The sequence below is a fragment of the Capricornis sumatraensis genome, chromosome 15 (genome assembly GCF_032405125.1).
Source record: "Capricornis sumatraensis isolate serow.1 chromosome 15, serow.2, whole genome shotgun sequence".
NCBI classification, from domain to species: domain Eukaryota; kingdom Metazoa; phylum Chordata; class Mammalia; order Artiodactyla; family Bovidae; genus Capricornis; species Capricornis sumatraensis.
The window spans coordinates 35642813-35665038 of NC_091083.1; the positions used below are offsets into that span (position 1 = coordinate 35642813).

General features: G+C 41.0%; 1 protein-coding gene across 3 annotated transcripts in view; it reads left to right on the top strand.

Moving 5' to 3' along the window:
* The first annotated feature begins 21715 nt into the window (after positions 1 to 21715).
* The window catches only part of CACNB2 (calcium voltage-gated channel auxiliary subunit beta 2), a 422671-nt gene continuing 422160 nt past the window's right edge, over positions 21716 to 22226 (top strand). For all 3 annotated transcript variants that reach the window (XM_068986884.1, XM_068986886.1, XM_068986885.1), the window contains exon 1: positions 21716 to 21835. In XM_068986884.1, coding sequence (XP_068842985.1) covers positions 21716 to 21835 — 120 coding nt within the window. The remainder of the gene's footprint in view (positions 21836 to 22226) is intronic.

Consider the following 22226-nt stretch of genomic DNA (forward strand, 5'->3'; position numbering starts at 1 on the left):
TGAACCTTCTTCTAAGGCTCATGACACTGGAGTAAATAACTAACTTGAGTATAAAATAAAATCCTTGCAGGATTTTCACCAGGGGGTGACGGTATTGATAAGTTGGAAGACTGGGATTGATATAGACACACTACTATATATAAGATGTTCAAAGCAATCTTAGTCATTGATGAGTATGATTCCATTTAATCTTCTCACAAGCCGCTGAACTCTACACAACCCCAAACTCACCATCATATTGGACTAGTTCATGACTTTGCTTTTGGCTGCCTTGGGTCTTTGCGGCACGTGAGGATCTTTCACTGTGGCACCCGGACTCCCTAGCTGTGGCGTGGGCCTCGGAGTTGCAGTGCCTAGGCTCTCTAGCTTGGCACATGGGCTTAGCTGCTCCACACTGGCATGTGGGATCTTAGTTCTCCTGCCAGGAATTGAACCCCATCCCCTGCACTGCAGGGCAGATCCTACCAGGAATTGAACCCCCATCCCCTGCATTGCAGGGCAGATTCTTCACCGCTGGATCACCAGGGAAGCCCCAGTTCATGACTTTAAAGAGTGTTACAGTTTACGTTACCATTCTTATAGTGACATAGACCTAGCAAATATAATTTGTGAAATGACAGCACGTAACAGGAAGAATCTGAAGAATAATTTTAAAGTGAGCAGTGAATGGAAATAACCACCATTCCCTCAAAACCTGCTCTGCAAAACTTAAGAAATGATGAATTACTCATAACTCTTGCTCATTTGTGTTCTGACTCATTCGCCTTTTAACATTATGTTAAAGGAAGTTAACAACACAGAAAGTTAACCCAAGCTTATCAGAGTGTGCAGGACAGAATTATCTGTAGCAAATTTTAAAGAAGCTTATGTTAATTGGCTCTATTTAAAAATCCTTTTTTTTTCTGTTGAGGCTAGAATTTATTATTACAGCAGAATACCAAAGAAACAGGAATAATTGTGTTTCCTATAACACTGTGTTTGGTGTGCTAATTGAAAGCTCTCTGCTTTGGGTCTTTAGTGGGGGCAGGACAGGAGAGATTCTTCATATAAAGTTCTAATTCTTCTGAAAAAGGCTTAGGAACCGCTTCTGAGAAGATATTACAATGTAAATGAAAGAATTTTGACCATTTAAATGTGCGAATGATCATGTAAAAACAGTAGTCTTGAGAGAATTTTTTTACTAAGTTACATGTTAAGTCAAGAGGCGTACAATCCACCTGCAGTGGTAAAATCTATTTTTTATAGTTTGCTTTGGAACTGGTATGAGACACCAAAAATAAACCTATCCAGGATTAACTAACCTTTAAAAATTGCCCTTGGAAAATCAGTGTTCCATATGCTATAGTAATGCAAGCATTACCTGTTAAAGGCTTCAACAATTAACCAAACATCCCATGGCAGGAACAAGACAGATTTTTTAAATTGTTTGAGATCCCATCAAACATCTGCCATAAGATTCTATTCTTTTCCTTTTTTGAAAAAGTTTTGGTTCCCTTGTTTATTTTGGTTTCACTGTCACAAAGATTCATGAATAATAATGAATACTTCTAAAGTTCTATACAAATTATATGCATCTGTATTTATAAGCTGTCTCTTGATTTCCTTTAAAAGAGAACATGGCAATAAAATAGTGTACTAGCCAAAACATAAGTAAGTTGTTCTATTATTATCTCCCAGATTCATATTTATGAAGTTAAAGCAAAGACACGTGGACCTGTGAGGTAACCACATGTGAGATCTGCTTTGAGAAAAAGTTCGAAGACTTCTTCTCTATTTGCATGGTCTGAGGGATGCACCAGTTCACTCATTCACAAACTAAGGTATATATATATGAGGACTGCATTGTAGACACAACACGAGAAATAAAGCAGCGGGGAGAGGGGCGGTGGGAGTAAAGATTTCAAGACTCAAGGACGGAAGAATCTGGGGGAAAAGAGTGAGGATGGGAAAGACCAGCAGAGGCTGACACAGCTGTGAAGACCCCAGCAGAAAGAACCTGATAGAACGTGTTAGAACTACCATACGACCCTGCAATCCCATTCCTGGGCATATACCCATCAGTTCAGTTCAGTTCAATTGCTCATTCGTGTCCAACTCTTTGCAACCCCATGAATTGCAGCACACCAGGCCTCCCTGTCCATCACCAACTCCTGGAGTTCACCCAAACTCATGTGCATCAAGTTGGTGATGCCATCCAGCTATCTCATCCTCTGTCGTCCCCTTCTCCTCCTGCTCCCAATCCCTCCCAGCATCAGAGTCTTTTCCAGTGAGTCAGCTCTTCGCATGAGGTGGCCAAAGTATTAGAGTTTCAGCCTCAGCATCAGTCCTTCCAGTGAATACCCAGGACTGATCTCCTTCAGAATGGACTGGTTGGATCTCCTTGCAGTCCAAGGGACTCTCAAGAGTCTTCTCCAACACCACAGTTCAAAAGCATCAATTCTTCGGTGCTCAGCTTTCTTCACAGTCCAACTCTCACATCCATACATGACTACTGGAAAACCATAGCCTTGATTAGACGGACCTTTGGTGACAAAGTAGTATCTCTGCTTTTGAATATGCTATCTAGGTTGGTCATAACTTTCCTTCCAAGGAGTAAGCGTCTTTAAATTTCATGGCTGCAGTCACCATCTGCAGTGATTTTGAACCCCCCCCAAATAAAATCTGACACTGTTTCCACTGTTTCCCCATCTATTTCCCATGAAGTGATGGCACCCATAGAAAACCATAATTACAAAGTATACATGCACCCCAGTGTTCATTGCAGCACTATTTATAGTAGCCAAGATATGGAAGCAACCTAAATGTCCATTAACAAGGGACCAGATAAAGAAGATGTGGTACCTATATACAATGGAATATTACTCAGCCACGAAAAAGAACAAAATTGTGCCATTTGCAGATATATTAGTGGACCCAGAGATTGTCATACTGATTGAAGTAAGTCAGAAAGTGAAAAACATCATATATTAATGCAGATATGTGGAATCTAGAAAAATGGAACAGTTGAACCTATTTGCAAAATAGAAATAAAGACACAGACCTAGAGGACAAACATATGGACACCTAAAGGGGGAAGCAGGGGAGGGATGAATTGAGACATTGGGATTCACACATACACACCACTATGTATGAAATAGGTAAATATTGAGAACCTACTGTATAACACAGGGAACTCCATTCAGTGCTCTGTGATGACCTAAATGGGGACGAAATCCAAAAGAAGGAGAGTATATGTATATGTATAGCTGATTTACTTTGCTGTATACCTGAAACTAACACAACACTGTAAAGCAAATAAACTCCAATTTAAAATAAATCAGTTGTGTAACACTTAAGAAAAAAATAAATTAACAAGAATTACAGCTTATTAATTTTTTTTTTTTTAAAAGAAGGACTTGGTGCCAGCAGTATTTTGTTGTCTTTGTTACGTGAGTCTGTTGGCAGTGCTCAGATGTGAATGGTGAGGGGGAGGGGCCTGTGGGTCAGCCCTCTGTGGTTTCCAAATTGAAAGCGAGACATCCTGATTCAGTACTGTTGGCTGATGACAGTGAGAAGAAGGAGACAGAATTACTGTGAAAGCTGTTTGTTAAGGAAGAATTAACGTCATTTCCTATCTGATCAGATGGAGAGATGGAAGAGAAGAAAGGTAATGTGTAGAGTTCTGGCTGAGGCAGTTAGACTAATATCTCCACTGTGGAAAAGGAAATCTAAAGACTTGATAACAAGCTTTTATTTTAGATATAGTCAGATTTCTTGGTTTTACTTTTTTTTTTTAATCAAAATATAGTTGCTGTATAATATGTAAGCTGTTGTTCAGTCTCTAAGTCGTGTTTAACTCTTTGCGACCCCATGGACTCCAGCACGCCAGGCTCCTCTGTCCTCCACTGTCTCCCAAACTTTGTTCCAGGTCATGTCCATTGAGTCTGTGATGCTATCTAACCATCTCATCCTCTGCCACCTGCTTCTCCTTTCACCTTCAGTCTTTCCCAGCATCAGGGTCTTTTTCAAAATTTTTGCTCTTCGCATCAAGTGGACAAAATATTGGAGCTTCAGCTTAAGAAACAGTCCTTCTAATGAATATCCAGGCCATTTCCTTCTCCAGGGGATCTTCCCAGGTCAGAGATCGAACCCGCATCTCCTGCATTGGCAGGCAGATTCTTGACCACTGAGCCACCACCAAGAAAGCCCCATTATGTAAGTGACGGTGTACACTGTAGTGATTCACAATTTTAAAGGTTATACTCCATCTGTAGTTATTATAAAATATTGGCTCTATTCCCGTGTTGTCCAGTATATCCTTGTAGTTTACTTGATCCCAAACAGTTTATACCTCTTATTCCCCTACCCTTACAATGCCCCTCCCCCACTTCCCTCTCCCACTGGTAATCATTAATTTGTTCTCTATACTTGTGAGTCTGCTTCTTTTTTGTTATATTCACTAGTTTGTTGTATTTTTTAGATTCCATGTAAGTGATATAATTCAGTATTTTTCTTTCTCTGACTTATTTCACTTAGCATAATACCCTCCAAGTCCATCCATGTTGCTACAAATGGCATTATTTGTTCTTTTTTATGGCTGAGTCATATTCCATTGCACATATGTGCTACGTCTTCTTTTTTACTCTTTTTTAAAAATTAATTTTTACTGGAGTATAGTTGCTTTATAATGTTTTGTTTCTGCTGTATGGCAAAGTGAATCCCTTACATTTATCCTCATTTATCTTTTAAAACAATATTTACTTATTTATCAATTTGGGTCTTAGTTACAGTGCCCAGTATCTTTTGTCATGGCACATGGACTCTCTAGTGGCACTCTGGGTCCGTAGTTATGGCATGTGAACATAGTTACTCTGTAGAATGTGGGATCTTATTTCCCCAAACAAGGATTGAACCCAAGTCACCTACCTTGCATGGTGAATTCTTAACCACTGGATCACCAGGGAAGTCCCTATCCCCTTTTTTAGACTTCCTTCCCATTTAGGTCACCACAGATCATTGAGTAGAATTCCTTGTGCTATGCAGTAGATTCTCACTCATTATCTATTTTACGCATAGTCATGTATATATGTCAGTCCCTATCTCCCGATTCATCCCACCACCGCCTTCTGCCCTTGGGAACTGTAAGTTTGTTCTGTACATCTGTTACTCTATTTCTGCTTTGCAAATATGTTAACCTGATACCCCACCTCTTCTTTATCCATTCATCTGTTGCTGGACACGTGGGTTGCTTCCATATCTTGACAACTGTAAACAATGCTACTGTGAACATCGAGGTGCATTTATCTTTTTGATTGTGTTCATTTTTTGGATATATGCCCAGCAGTGGGATTACTCGATCATATGGTAACTCTATTTTTAGGTTTTCGAGAAACCTCCACACTATTTTTCACCATGGCTGCACCAATTTACATTCTCATTAGAGTTCAATTTGTTTATCAGCAGAGAAGATGAAGATATGATATTTTGTGTTCTGAATCTAGAGCTCCAGTGATAATGTATTTTAATTAAAATGAATGTTATCTCTTTACAATTACTTGGTGTCTGGCTTAGTGTTATAGTTTCAGAGTGGGAGAGACGTTAGTGTATCAATTCTCTACTTTTTTAAAAACTAGGACATGGGTTTTTTTTTACAATGTTGTGTTCATTTCTGCTGTGAATCAGCTATGTGTATACATAAATCCCCTCCTTCTTGGGCCTTGGTCCCATCCCCATATCCCCCATCTCTGTCAGTATGGTCAGCTCTCTACTTTTTATGAATGTCTTTGTTTCCTCTTGTTTCTTCTGGAGAGAGAGAGAGAAGGAAAGAGAGAGAAAGAGAGAGAGAGAGAGAGAGTGTGTGTGTGTGTGTGGGTAATAGAGATATTTGGACAACCATATTCATCACTGGTCACAAAGAGGCAGTGATCATAACCTGCAAACAATTGGCAAATAAAACTCAGAATCACTGCATAAAGGACTCAGCATTTGAAGGAGTCACAAGCTGCCAGCTAATGCTTTCAGAAAAGACATTGAAGGAACTAATCATAACAGAATTACTAATAAGAGCTTTCAGCTATGAATTTCTTTCATACCTACTGCCCCTCTACTGTGAAGGCAATGGCACCCCATTCCAGTACTCTTGCCTGGAAAGTTCCATGGAATGAGGAGCCTGGTAGGCTGCAGTCCATGGGGTTGCTAAGAGTCGGACACAACTGAGTGACTTCACTTTCACTTTTCACTTTCATGCATTGGAGAAGGAAATGGCAACCCACTCCAGTATTCTTGCCTGGAGAATCCCAGGGACGAGGGAGCCTGGTGGGCTGCCGTCTATGGGGTCGCACAGAGTCGGACACGACTGAAGCAACTTAGGAGCAGCAGCAGCAGCACCTTTACTGTTGCTGTGTATAAGTGAAAGTTAATCAAGCCTTGGGGAATTCCACTCATTCTCTCTCAGCCAATAGGAAAGCATAAGAGAAGAAGGATTGCTATTTATGAACTGGTTATCATGTGTTAAACTCTATGCTTATTAGTACATTGAGTCCCCACAACTTCAGGAAGCAGAGATTATTTTTCACTAATTTCTGGCAAGAAGCTTGATCTGCAGAGAGAGCAAAGGGTTTCTCCAAGGCCACTCAGAGCAGAATGGTATTTGTGGGTATTCAAACCAGGGCCAGTATAGTGCTTCAGCCAGTGTCCTAAAGCATTAAGCATTTTGATAATTATAGAGATTGATTCAGAGCAGAGAACTTGGACTACATGGTCTGTTTAGAGCCAGGCTTATTTCATAGTGAAGTCTGTTAAATAACTGTCTTGATCCAATAAGATTTCAGCAGAGCATTCTCCCTGTCCCCCTCCTTTCTTTCCTTCCTTCCTTGTGAATCACTACCTTTGTTTCACAGGTTAATATATATGTACCCTGCTGGATGGTGGCAAAATTTCACCATGAATTACTATTTGTTTATCCATTTTACAATTAGATAATTCCAAGACAAATCTCTAATACCAGTAGTAGAAATGATTATATTCTGACCAGTATGCATACATACACACACATATAGGCATACTATATATATATATATATACACACACACACACACATACATACACACACACACACACATACACATATATATATTGCTTCAGACAGTAAAGAATCTGCCTGCAATGTGGAGACCTGGGTTCTATCCCTGGGTCGGGAAGATCCCCTGGAGAAGGAAATGGAAACTCACTCCAGTATTCTTGCCTGGAGAATTCCATGAAGAGAGGAGCCTGTCGGGCTACAGTCCATGGGGTCCCAAAGAGTCAGACATGACTGAGTGATTAACACTTTCACTTTTCATATATACATAGTATATATATATATATATATATATATATATATATATATATATATATATATATACCCGGAGAGAGAGAGGGAGGGAGGGAGGGAGGGAGGAGAGAGAGAGTCATTATTTGCCACCATTATCTTCTTAGCCTTGGGTGAGATTTTTCATCTTCCTAAAAGTCTCTTCCTCTTTGTAAAATGGAACACACCTCATAAAATTGTTGCATAGACTTGTTGTAAGGACTTCATTAAATAATGTGTGAAGCTTTTGCATGGTTGCTGGTACATAGTAAGCTCATTTTAGTCGCTAAGTAGTGTCCGACTCTTTGCGACCCCATGGACTGTAGCCTGCCAGGCTTCTCTGTCCATGGGATTTCCCAGGCAAGAACACTGGAGTGGGTTGCTGTTACTTTCTCCAGGGAATCTTCTCAACACAGGGATCTAACCTGTGTCTCCTGCATTAATAGATGGATTCTTTACCACTGAGCCACCAGGGTAGCCCAGTAAGCTTGTAGTATAATGAAAAAGTTCAAGTTGTGCATACGTTTCATTGAAATATTGTATATCTGTTGCTTAGGGTTTAGCTTGCCTACTTCCCTTTGTACAAGATTATCTCCTAGTAATCTACACATAGCCTGCCCTTCCTGTTGATGGGATACCTATGACTGGGGTCAAGTCGACAATGCTTCCTGAATTGTTATCCAGTATTAATGTGTGTAATCAAAGGCACACTCTGTCCTCTCTACATAGGGCTGTGCTTAAGCCTATTCATTTCCATTTATAAAACCCTTTGAGATCCTTTAGAATGAAATAATGTCATTTTCTATATTATTGCCATGTGGCATTCTGTGTCTGTTTCATGTCAATGATTTATGTGATGAAAGTATGTCATTCCTCTGCAAATCCTTTATATGCAAAATCATTCATCCCCAAATCCTTAATATGTAACTTCTTGGCCAAAATATTTTCAGGATACAATTATTTATAAAGTTCTTTGGAGGTCCTGGATTTAGTGTACCATCTTGGTTTTAAAATGATATTATTAGTACTCTAATTTTAAAGCCCTTTTAGGTGTTTCTTCAAGTATGAGTGAGATATTTTCCTTAAATATGTGATTCAGAGAGCTTTTTGTAAATTACAAATGTGGGCCATAAAAACAAAGGCCACATACATTTGGTATCTTAGGTAAGATACCCAAAGCGTAAGCAACTAAACCTAAAATAGATAATTTGGATTTGACCAAAACGAACAACATTTGTGTATTAGAGGACATTATGAAGAAAATGGAAAAACCTACTGAATGGGAGAAAATATTTAGTATCCAAAATATATAAAGGACTCTTACAGATCATCAACAAAAAAAAAGACAACTCAATTATAAGTGACCAAAGAGAACCACCTAGACAGTTCTCCAATGAGGATAAATGGTCAGATAGATGCAAGAAAAATGTTAGACATCACTAGCCATGAGGGAAATGGACATGAAAATCACAATGAGTGTATACCACACAGAACTCCATTTAATACTTTGTAATGACCTATGTTGACAAAAGAGTCCAAATGACCTATATGACAAGAGAGTCCAAAATGCAGTACTTGGATGAAATCTCAAAAAGGACAGAATGATCTCTGTTCGTTTCCAAGACAAACCATTCAATATCACGGTAACCCAAGTCTATGCCCTGACCAGTAATGCTGAAGAAGCTGAAGTTAAACGGTTGTATGAAGACCTACAAGATCTTTTAGAACTAACACCCCAAAAAGATGTCCCTTTCATTATAGGGGACTGGAATGCAAAAGTAGAAAGTCAAGAAACACCTGGAGTAACAGGCAAATTTGGCCTTGGAGTACAGAATGAAGCAGGGCAAAGGCTCATAGTGTTTTGCCAAGAGAATGCACTGGTCATAGCAAATACCCTCTTCCAACAATGCAAGAGAAGTCTACACATGGATATCACCAGATGGCTGACACTGAAATCAAATTGATTATATTCTTTGCAGCCAAAGATGGAAAACCTCTATACAGTCAGCAAGGACAAGATCGGTAGCTGACTGTGGCTCAGCTTATGAACTCCTTATTGCCAAATTCAGACTTAAATTGAAGAAAGTAGGGAAAAGCACTAGACCCTTCAGGTATGACCTAAATCAATATCATTATGATTATACAGTGGAAGTGAGAAATAGATTTAAGGGACTAGATCTGATAGACAGAGTGCCTGATGAACTATGGACAGAGGTTCATGACATTGTACAGGAGACATGGATCAAGACCATCCCCAAGAAAAAGAAGGGCAAAAAAGCAAAATGGCTGTCTGAGGAGGCCTTACAAATAGCTGAGAAAGAAGAGAAGTGAAAAGCAAAGGGGAAAAGGAAAGACATACCCATTTGAATGCAGAGTTCCAAAGAATGGCAAGGAGAGATAAGAAAGCCATCCTCAGTAATCATTGCAAAGAAACAGAGGAAAACAACAGCATTAGGGGACTGGAATGCAAAAGGAGGAAGTCAAGAAACACCTGGAGTAACAGGCAAATTTGGCCTTGGAGTACAGAATGAAGCAGGGCAAAGCTCATAGGGAGAGTGTTCATTGGAAAGACTGATGTTGAAGCTGAAACTTCAATACGTTGGCCACCTGATGCGAAGAGCTGACACATTTGAAAAGACCTTGATGCTGGGAGGGATTGAAGGCAGGAGGAGAAGGGGACGACAGAGGATGAGATGGTTGGATGGCATCACTGACTCAATGGACATGAGTTTAAGTAAACTCTGGGAGTTGGTGGTGGGCAGGGAGGCCTGGCGTGCTGCGGTCCATGGGGTCACAAAGAGTTGGAAATGACTGAGTGACTGCTCTGAATGACCTCGATGGGAAAAGAATCTAAAAAAGCGTGGACACATGTATAACTGATTCAGATTGCTGTGTGCATCTGAAACTAACACAACATTATAAATCAACTAGACTCCAATAAATTAAAAAAAAATCAGAAAAATGGAAAATAGCAAATGTTGGTGAGAAAGTGGAGAAATTTGAACCCTTGTATGTTGCTGTTTGAAATATAAAACAATACAGAAACTGTGATAAAGATTTTGTGGTACCTCAAAATGTTAAACCTAGAATCACCATTTGACTCAAAAACCCACTCCAAAGTATGTACCCAAAAGAACTGAAAAGAGGTAGCTCAGATGGTAAAGAATTTGCTTGCAATGTGAGAGACCTGGGTTCAATCCCTGGCTTGGGAAGATCCCCTGGAGAAGGGAATGGCAACCGACTCCAGTATTCCTGCCTGGAGAATCCCATGAACAGAGGAGCCTGGCAGGCCTCAATCCATGGGTCGCAAAGAGTTGAACACTACTGAGCAACTAAGCACACAGCATTCAAACAAAAACTTGTACATGAGTGTTATAGCAGCACTATTCACAACAGTCAAAAAGTGGGGAAAAAAAAGAATGTTAATAATGAATAAATGGATAAACAAATGTGACTTATACATGCAGTAGACTATTATTCAACCGTAAAAAGGAATGAAGTTCTGAAGCATGTTGCAACATGGATGAACCTTGAAAATATTATGGTGAGTGAAGTGTCAGACACAAAGGGATGGATATTGTACGATTCTACTAAAAGAAATGTCTAAGATAGGCAGCTTCATGGAGAGAGAAAGATTACAGGCTTCCAGGTTCTGGGAGGAAAGACAAAGCACAAGTTATTATTTAATGGTACAGTTTCCATTTGGAGAAATGAAAATGTTTTACAAGTAGGTAGAGGTGATAGTTACGCAATATTGTGAATGTACTGAATGCCACTGAATTGGGTGCTTTCAAATGGTTAATTTTATCTTATTGGAATTTTATCTTAATAAAAAAGAGATTGCTAAAGTACCAAATGAAAAAAAAAGTACCAAATGATGTGCTAGCTTAAAATAAAACATGAAGGCTCACAAATATGTCACTAAATATCGTAGTAATTGCTGGAAAGTTTTTGTTCTAAATATGTGTTAGTGACTTAGAAAATAGTGTTTATTTCCATATCCTTTTATAAAGACAACAACCTGAAGCTAAGTGAAGACTCATCAACTAAAAGCATTAGAATGGCTGTAATCAAAAGTACAGACATAAGAGAAAAATTAAGACTCTGACAGCTCAAGTGGCATTTTACTGCAGATCTACTTGCCAATAGAAATGTGGGAACAGTTAAAAATAGACAGGATGAACAAATCATAACAAATGGTAGGGACTCGTCTGTAATAAGGTTGAGGTTGAATTCTTCATTGTTTTCACTCGTATTTCTTCCTGTCCTATTGAAATAGAGATACATATTTTGCTACATTTTACTGGTTATGAAATAAATATCTGAGCCCAGAATTGGAAGTGTGTATCGAGCTGAGATTCTGTATCACTTTTCTGAATCTTGGTGTTCTCAACTGTGAGATGGAAATAACATAGAGTTCCCTGGGAGTCCAGTGGTTAAGACTTCACCTTCCAATCCTGGGGTTGCAGGTTTGATCCCTGGTTGAAGAGCTAGGATTCCACATGCCTCGTGACCAAAAAACCAAAACATGAAACATTAACAATATTGAAACAAATTAAAGACTCAAAAATGGTCCACAGAAAAAAATTAAAAGATGAAAATAACAATATCCTCTTCCATGCCAGCAAGAAGCATCACAATAGATCATTTACGTAAGGCAGACTGCCTGGCATAGAGTCAACAACTATTAAACATTGAAAAGAAGACCCTTTCTATCCTAGAGCCATCTCCTTGAGATTTCTGCTTGATAGATATTTGCTCCATATTTTAGGTCTCTTCCAGGGAGCAATAGGAGGAGGAGTTACCTCAGTTTTGAAAATGGGAGTTTTTTAAGGAAAAGTACCATGGAATTTGGCGCTTCCCTGGGGGCTCAGCAATGAAGAATCTGCTGGCAGTGCAGGAGCCGCAGGAGACATGCGTTCAGTTCCTGGGTTGGGAAGATCCCCTGGAAGAGGGCATGGCAACCCACTCCAGTATTCTTGCACGGGGAATCCCATGGACAGAGGAGCCTGGTGGGCTACATCCATAGTGTCACAAAAGAGTCAGACATGACAGCTTAACAATTTAGCACACATGCACATACCTTGGAGCTCTGAAACTAAACATGACCCTTTTCTGTGGTTTAAGGGCTACTCCGTATAAAGTTCGTGATACACTTAGAGATTCTCATCAAGGGGCATCTCTGAATAAGCACATTCCTATTGCTGTTTCTTGGAGAAGGCAATGGCACCCCACTCCAGTACTCTTGCCTGGAAAGTCCCATGGATGGAGGAGCCTGGTAGGCTGTGGTCCATGGGGTCGCAAAGACTCTGACTCACCTGAGTGACTTCGCTTTCACTTTTCACTTTCACGCATTGGAGAAGGAAATGGCAACCCACTCCAGTGTTCTTGCCTGGAGAATCCCAGGGATGGGGGAGCCTGGTGGGCTGCCGTCTATGGGGTCGCACAGAGTCAGACACGACTGGAGCAACTTAGGAGCAGCAGCAGCATTGCTGTTTCTATGAATATGACTTTCACTTAAAATTTATTTATTTATTTATTTGACTGCACCAGGCCTTAGCTGCAGCACATGGGACCTTCCATCTTTGCTGTGGCATGCAGGATCTTTAGTTGTGGTATGAGGAATCTAGTTCCCTGACCAGCGATCAAACCCAGAACCTCTGCATGGCGGGTGCAAGTATTAGCCACTGGACCACCAGGGAAGTCTCATGATTTTCTAAATGTTTAATCATCTGAAAATATACATTGAGAATCCAAAAGCTGGATTCTTACCTCATGCCCTATACAAAATTAACTCAGAATGAATCAAAGACCTAAAGGTATGGCCTAAAACTGCAAAACTCTTTGAGGAAAACAGAAGGGAAACATTTTATGCCATTCGATTTGGCAATAGGCAATTTAAAAAAAAGATAAATTGGACTTCAAAATCACACACTTTTGTGCATCAACGGATACTGTCAACAGAGTGAAAAGGCAACCCATGGGATGGGGGGAAATAATTGCACATCATACATCTGGTAAGGGATTAAGATCTTATAGCATAGGAGTTCCTTATATGTATGTATTCTAGATCGGACACAGCTGATGTGACTTAGCAGAAGCATAGCTCACAAGAAAGAAACAAAAACCCATTGAAAAATAGGCAAAGGACTTGAATAAACATTTATCCACAGAAGATGAGACAAATGACCAGCAAGCATATGAAAAGATGCTCAGCATTACTAATCATTAGGGAAATACAAGTGAAAACCACAATGAGATATCACTTCATACCCACTGGGATGGTACTAAAAAAGAAAGAAAAATAACAAGTGCTTGTGAGCATGTGGAAAAGCTGAAGCTTTGTATACTGTTGATGAGTATGTAAAATGGTGCAGCCACTATGGAAACCAGTATGGAAGCTCCCCAAATAGTTAAAAATGCAAATACTGTTTGATCCAGCAATTCCATGTCTAGGTACATACACAAAAGGACTAAAAGCAGGGATTCAAAGAGATATCTATATACTGATGTTCGTAGCATTATTCATAACAGTACAAGGGAAAAGCAAGTGAAGTGTCCAGTGATGGATAGATGGATACACGTAGTAGATATGAACAATGGAATATTATTCAACCTTAAAAAGGAAGGAAATTCTGACACATGCAGTGACCTGGATAAGCCTTAAAAGTATTATGCTAAGTGACACAAGCCAGTCTCCAAAGGACAAATACTGTAATATTCCACTAGTCAATTCATAGAGATAGCAAGTAGAAAGGTGGCTGCCAAGGAGTGGAGGAGGGGAGGACAGGGAGTTTAATGAGGATGGTGTTTCCATCTTGGAAGATGAAAAATGCTCTGGAGATGGATAATGTTGATGGTTACATAACAGTATGAATGTACTTAATGCCACAGAATTATACACTTAAAAATGATAAATTATTTGCTGTATGTTTTATCACAGTAAAAAATAAAAAAAGAAACACTGAATGTGTATGAGAAGAGTTTCATCCCAATTAAAAAAAAATAATAGCAGTAACTTGGACTATAACTTAGAGTTCAAGAATATTTGGTTTTCTTAGGAAATTCAAGCAGGCACTCAGTCCTCTCAGACAGCACTGTTCAACAGAAATACAGTGCAAGCTAAGGGTCTAATGACAGAAGCAATTCAAATTTTTTAGTAATTGTATTGGGCTTCCCTGGTGGTTCAGAAGAATCTGCCTGCAATGTGGGAGAAGTGGGTTTAATCCCTGGGTTGGGAAGATCCCCTGGAGAAGGAAACGGCTACCCACTCCAGTATTCCGGCCTGAAGAATTCCATTGACTGTATAGTCCATGAAGTCACAAAGAGTTGGACAGGACTGAGCAATTTTCACTTTCACTTTATTCAAAGAGAAATAGGTGAAATTGATTTTAATAATGGATGTATTTTAATACCATAACATCTATTTATTTAACATAATATACTCAAAATAGATCATTTCAACATAGAGTCAGTGTAAAACTGTCTATGAGATATTTTAGTCTTTTGGGTGGGATACATGTAGGGTGCCTCACTCTGGTTTGAAAGTGAAAGTTTCACTTTAATTTAAAAATGTTTAAAGGTGGAACTAGTTAAATTTCAAGTACTCCCTAGACTAGGGGCTACTAAATTGGCTAGGACAACTCGGCAGCATTGCTCTTTTCTTTGTTTAGTGTTTATTCATTTTTGGTTGCATTGGGTCTTAGTGGCAGCACGTGGGATCTTGGCTGGTACCTATGGGCTCTTCGTTGCCTTGCTCAAGCTTCTCTCCAGTCACGGAGGGAGTGAAGCTGCGGCACCCCCAGTAGTTGTGGCTCACAGGAGCATAGTTGCCTCCAGGCATGGGGGATCTTAGTTCTAAGACCAGGAATCCAACCCACATCCCCTGCATTGGAAGGCGGATTCTTAACCACTGGACCACCAGGGCAGCATATTTTCCCCTGGAGAAATTAGTCTCTGAAACTGAGACGAAACACCTCACAAGGTAGTCACATCTTAAATGATGCTAATGAACAACTGTGGCGGGAACTACTCAAAAGACCTGCCTCAGCTTGACAGTATGACAAGTTAGGAGTGTTAAAGCGAGCTGCTTAAATGCAGAAGTCTGGACAGTACCTGTTTCTGGACCTAAAAGAGGACGAGAGGAAGGAAAGCTTGGTTTGCTCTCTGAGATGTGTTTATTTCTGACTGGGGAGGCCAAGAGTGAGCCAGGAAAGAGTGGAAGGAGGAGAGGAACACTAGAGCAGTGACGGTGGGTGGGGGTGGGGTGTGAAAGAGCAGTGAACAAAGGCGCATCTGTGTTTGGGAGAAAAATATGATTTTATCTCAGAACTTTCTTTTTTTTTTTATCCTTACATCACTGTATCCCAAGGCCAAAGGAATTTTTTTAGAGGTTGAAGATTATATTCCCCAAGTGCAAAAGAGTCCTTCTTCCTGTTCCCTGGTTTATGGAGCGAACCCCTAAAGACTGAATCATGTGTTATATGCTGAAAGCAAGGAATCAGAATCAAATACTGACTTCACTTACAGACATATTAATAGGAGGGTTGATCAATCTGAAATGATGTGTGTTTAGCTGCTTCTGAACAGTTGTGTTCACATAAATTTGCCTTTTAAAATGGTTTATTAAGCTCTGATATTTATTTTTTTGGCCACACCATGCAGCATGTAGGATCTTAGTTCCCCGACCAGGGATCGAACCCACCCCCAACCCCTTGCACTGGAAGCACAGAGTCTTAACCACTGGACTGCCAAGGAAGTCCCTAAGTTTGTGCTAATCTTTAGTGAGTGTGGGACAAGGGATCTAGGAGTATAAAGATGAACACGTCATACAGGGACCTACTGTAGAGCACAGGGAATGCTGCTCAATATTCTGTAATAACCTAAATAGGAAAAAAAATTGAAAAAGAATAGATACTTGTATATGTATAACTGAATCACTTTGCTGTACACCTGAAACACAACACTGTTAATCAACTATATTCCAGTATAAAATGAAAATTTTAAAAAATAAAGATGAACAGAAGCATCTAGTTTTGTACAGAAGAGAGACATGGTCATTTTCTTTCAAGCTGGTAAGTTCAAAACAAAACAAAACACTTTTTTCTTTTTAAAGCAAGGAAAGGAATTTCATCCCACACCAGAGCAATAAGGGTAAGCTTCCTGGAACAGAATTTAAAAGCAACTGGTGTTGCTGCTAGTGAAATAGGATGTCCTTCCAGGCAGAGGGCAGAACGATCAAGCATGAAACAGTGAGTTGTGGGTAACTGTCCAGCAAAGAGAAATAACTTCAAAGGTTCCATCTTGTACATTTAAAGCATTACTCACTTATAACCTGTTGCCTAGTCTACTGTGTATTCAGTAAGTGTAGGAGTCGTACTTCATTCAGTGCCAATATCTCTATTGCCCTGGATTATAGCAGACACACACGTATACAATGGCATGGATGAATAACATTTCTGCTATTCATAGCAGGCTTATCTCTAGCAAGTACATGAATGCAGTCATCACATGCAGCAATAGAAATATGAAAATTTGTTTCTCCAGCCAGAAATGCAGTCTTTACCTGGGTGGCAGAGTAATTGAAGTCCACCAGGCAACTGAAAACAGGTCATAGAGTTGGGGTTTAAAAAACTCATGTGTAATTCCTGCCACTTGTCAGCTATTCAGGCTTGGTGACGTCAGTCTTTCCTAGTTCTTCATCAAAATTCACTCTCCTAACTGGACCATGGTTCACAGCTTGACTTGCAGGTTTTTCATGGGATAGAGTTTTAGCCAATAAAATGTAAGTAGGAGAGATCCAGACCACTTCCAAGGTTGGCCAATAAAAATTTGCAAGCTCCACCTGTCTACCATGTATGTTCCATGGCCACATTTTTCAAAAATTTGGTCCTAAATATGAGCGTGAAGCAGAGCCCCTTCTGATGGTGAACCACTTACCCCAGCATCAAAGGAATGCATTTCTTGTTCTCTAATCCACTAAATACTTAGAGCTTATTTGTTATAGAAATTTGATCTATGCTAACTTAGGGAACAGTAATACCTACTTCACAGATGAGATGACATATATAAATCCTTAGCACAGGGCCTGGCAACTTGTATGTAAGCCAAAGTACCAGTTGTTATAGTTATAATTTGGATGAGAATCAAATCATAAATTATAAATCAATGTGAAACTAAAAACTAGAAAGTTATACAATATTGGATAGTCCAGACCTCTGTCTCTTGGGTAGTTTTAAGAAACTCATGAAAACTTATTACTTCTAATGAAGCCTTTACTTTGGAAGTGAAATTAAGCTTTCCCCAACCACTTACACATCTCAGCTGTAACCTTTCACTGTACGTACACATAACACACACAGACGCACATACATGTACAACTCTCTTATATGGCATATATTTGCGTCTTTATATGCTTTTAAATAATAATTAATGATTCAGGGCATTCATTTTATACTTTTCAAAAAGCAAGTGTGTAATTTAGTGGAATGTATCATAACAGTTCATATACCAGTGACTGATACAGGTATACCCTTATGAAAATGCCATTAATAATGTCTGAAATCTAGAACCATAAACGAGATGGAAAATGATTTACTAAGTAAGAGGGGAAATCACATTGGTGCATATCTGTTCTAAAGAACTCTTACTCCAAGGTCTTAAATACAACCACAAATCTACAGGCAAGAGAGAAGTAAGGTAATTATAATCACTGGTTCTTGCATTTACAAGGTGGGGAAACCCAACTATTATAAAACTTCTGGCTTCCTTGGCCAGTGTTTCTTTTTAGCCTTTGTTCTCATCTCAGAGCGTTAATAGTGCCCAGAATATGCCTGTCCATTACAACGACTAATGAGCATACCGGAGTTCACATACAGCTTGAACAAATTAGTCATCTGCATTTAAATGACTCGGCTGATGATTGTACCTCCATTATTACTGGGGTGCATCTGCATACCTTTTGACATTGAAAAGAATTGGGCTTTCCATATCAAATTATAGGTTTCATCTGTGGCTTTTAAGTACTGCACAAGTCAAGTTAAAAACAAAACTGACCATAATTTAGAAAACATCCATGATAAATTTCCCAAGAATTTACCCCCCACCCCCATCTATTCTGGCATTATTCCCTTTTTTAGGTAGGCGCAATGTGGTGTTACTTTTTATTTGAAAACTATGACAAGTCAGGCTACAGCCTGAATGGGTACAAAGTTTAATGTTACTGTTCAATATAAGCTAATTAAATTACACAGGTTATAAGGAAAGAATTAATATAATCCTTTCATAAAAGTTGTGATTAGGTAAATGTCTTTGTATCTTAAAATTTGCAAAGTTATGTGCTGTCTTTTAAAACATATGAAAACAGATCATTCATTCATCCATTTATGCAACAGGAGTTTTCAGGTTCCAACTAAGTGTGAAACACCATGCTAGATGCAGGAGATGCTAAAATGAGTAAGACCCAATTGGCTGCCCCCAAGGAACTCTGTCTAGTGGCAGAGACAAACAGAAAACACCGTTCTGTATCATAAATTAATGGAATGAATAAAATACACTCTATCATTTAAACGTTTAATTCAAACTTGACTTGCCCTTTGGCTATAAGCATTATTTTAAATGATTTGCAAGGTGGTTTTTCTATTTTGTGGTCTCTTTAAAAATCTGATTAAAGATAAAATTCTACTTCCCAAATGTTCATAATTAAAAGCAAATGCACAGATAATTAAGTATACTATAAGAAATCCAACAGATGTCATGGGAAAACAAGTTTCATCAGACCTGACATTTTAAAAACAATATTAGAATGCATCTGTCATTCGTTCCTTCAAGTATGCATTAACTGGTTTCTAAGTGCTTACTAAGTAGACTGTAAACTACAAAATTCCTGATCTTCATTGTCCATGCTTCTGATCAAGATTCCGAGTACGCTCAAGTGAATAAGCATGGCTCCCACCCACACAGAATTTACACTCTAATCTAAAACCAGATTTAATGTTATCTGTTCTTTTAGTTCTTAAGAGGGATTAAAACATTCTCTTAAGGAAATATCAGCAGATCATGAAGCTCAAAGAGATTATAACTCCAAAATCTTTAAATACCTAGTCTTTTCCACTTTCTTATTTACATACATGCATACATATACACACACACACATGCAAAACTGCTGCTGATTGTTATAAGTGAAACTTAAAAAAAAAATCTTAGCCGAGGTTTTCAGAAGGCTGCTAGCCATGGCTGCAAAGCAGAGTGCCACCTCCCTCACTAGCTGGATACCCACCCATATCCTAACCAAGAGCTTCCTAACTCCCACTCTGTTGCTTTACAAAATGTGATTTTATTATTATTGTGAAATGTTGTTAACCAGTTTTTCACTGCTTCTGTTTAACCTTGTCATGTCTCTTCCCTATTTTGGAAATATTTATTTTTCTTCCAGGTTTATAGAGATTTAATTGAATTACAACACTGCATAAGTTTAAGGTACACAGCATAATGATGTGACTTATGTACATTATGAAATGATTGTCATAATAAGTTTAGTGAAAACCATCATCATATAAATACAAAAATTTTTTAAATAGAAAAAAATAATTTTCCTTGTGATGAGAACTCTTAGGATTTACTCTGTTAACAGCTCTCACATGTAACATAGAGCAGTGCTCATTATATTTCTCATCTTGTACATTACATCCCTAGTGCTTACATACCTGATAACTGGGAGTTTGCACCTTTCATTGCCTTCAGCTAATACCCCTCCCACCTCTGGGAACCACATATCTAACCTCTTATTCTACAAATTTGTTTTTGAACACCCAGTAACATTTAAATTACAATGACAGTATTAACACCAAAGATTAGAAAAATCAGCAATAACATTTTGAATATGCCCAAATCTTTAACCATACCAACACTAGTTCTTTAAGCCTGATTGAAACAATGTATGATGGAGATGGATACGTTTATCTTTGCGAACAAGGACTGTATCCCAGAATAATTTAATGTGTGCTCAGTGGCTCAGTCGTGGGGACTCTTTGCGACCCTGTGGGCTGTAGCCCGCCAGGCTCCTCTGTCCATGGGATTTCCCAGGCAAGAATACTGCAATGGGTTGCCATTTCCTCCCCCAGGGGACCTTCCCAACTCAGGGTGGGAACTAGTGCCTCCTGCATTGCAGGCAGATTCCTTTATCTCATGGTTTAAGAAAAAAAAAAAAGGCAGCTGAATGAAGTCTATTGTAGTAAATTTCCATATGTATATTTCAGTATCCAATGTATACTTTCTATTGTTACAAAACAACACTGATGCTGGAAAAACTTGTACTATAGAGTTCCGCCGTAGTAAAAGTTGTTGAAATAAGAGCTACCCTATTTGTGTGTGTGTCTGTGTTTGTGTGTGTATATATATATATATATATATATACACACACACACACATACTCTTACTGGGAAGAGCTGAAAGTTCTGTTGTGAAGGAAACATTCTTACTATGGCTGCTACTCTCTGATCAAGATTCAGAATCCTAAGGAAATGCTTGTTATCCCCAAAATGTGACAGGAAGACTTCTCAACTCTACCGAAAAGTCAAGAAGCGATTTGCAAAGGTGAAGACAAACCGGAGTCGTAAAGGAAAAACCTTCGGACGTGGAAGTGGTCTATTTGGACCCGGCAGCCCAGGCCAGCTGCAGATTCGGGTGGGGGACCGCAATCCTCAGTTCGCACCCATCAGCCCCACGTCTGGTCCGGCTCCTCACTCCTGCCGTCGTCCAGTGATTTCCACGGCCGGTGGGATGGGAGGTCCTTGGGAGGCACTTGCTCTGCGGGGCTGCTCGAGGCCTCGAGGGATTTCAGGAGCGCAGGGTTGGCGCGGAGCCTCGCGGGTAACCCCGCAGCAGCGACCTGTTCCCGCCCGCGGGGAGCGGAGGGAGTAGAACTGGGCAGCCGGGGGAAGGAAGCCCCCGGGCGGGAGGCCTCGCTTTCGCGGCTTTGAAAACTTTCCAGCGCGCGTGCCACGGCGACGCGCGGCGGCTGCGCCCGGGGCCCCGGCGGCCCGCGCCTCCCGCGGGGAACTTTTGGGTGTCTCGGTGGCCTGTCACTCTCGCCGGCCGACGCGCCTCCCCCTGGGCTCGCGCGGCCGGAGCGCCCTCCCTCTCGGCGAGGACCTGCCCAGGCGCCGGCGGCTCCCGTGCCCGCTCGGCGCTCGCCCTGCCAGCGCCCCCGCCGCCCGGCTCCCCCGCGCCTTGCGTTCCAACCTGGCCCGGCCGCGCCCCACACCCTGAGCGCCTCGAGCCCCCGGGCGGCCCCCGGAGCGGGCAGGAGGGGAAAGGAGGAGGGGACCCACCGCCGGGGGGTGTGGGGCGGGGGGGCCTGGCTGCTGGCTCCCGGCCGACTTTTCGCCAATGGTCCAGAGCGACATGTCCAAGTCGCCTCCCACAGCGGCGGCGGTGGTGGCGCAGGAGATCCAGATGGAACTGCTGGAGAACGCGGCTCCCGCGGGGGCGCTCGGAGCGGCCGCACAGGTAGCGAGAGCGCCGCGCCCTCCCCTTCCTTTGTGAGCCGCCCGGGCGCCGGGGCTCCATCCCGCCCGCCGCCTGCTCTGCTGGGGATCCCTCGCCCGGCCGTCCGCTCCGGCCTGGGTCTTCCCCGCCGCCTCCGCCTCCTTCCCTCGCGCTTTGCCACCCACTTCTCCCTCTCCGGGCGCCGGCGCCCCCAGCTCCTCTCCGCCTTCCCGCTCTCCCCCCCAACCCCGGCTCTTCTCCGGCTTCCATTTTCCTCTGCTTCCCCAAAGCCAGTGGGAAGGGGGCGGGGGAGACCTCCAGGTCCTCAGACGCTGCCCCCCCGAGGCCAGCCCTCCTCGCCCCTTCCCGGGAGAGGCGCATGGACAGCCATGAATCAGGCGGGCGGACTGGA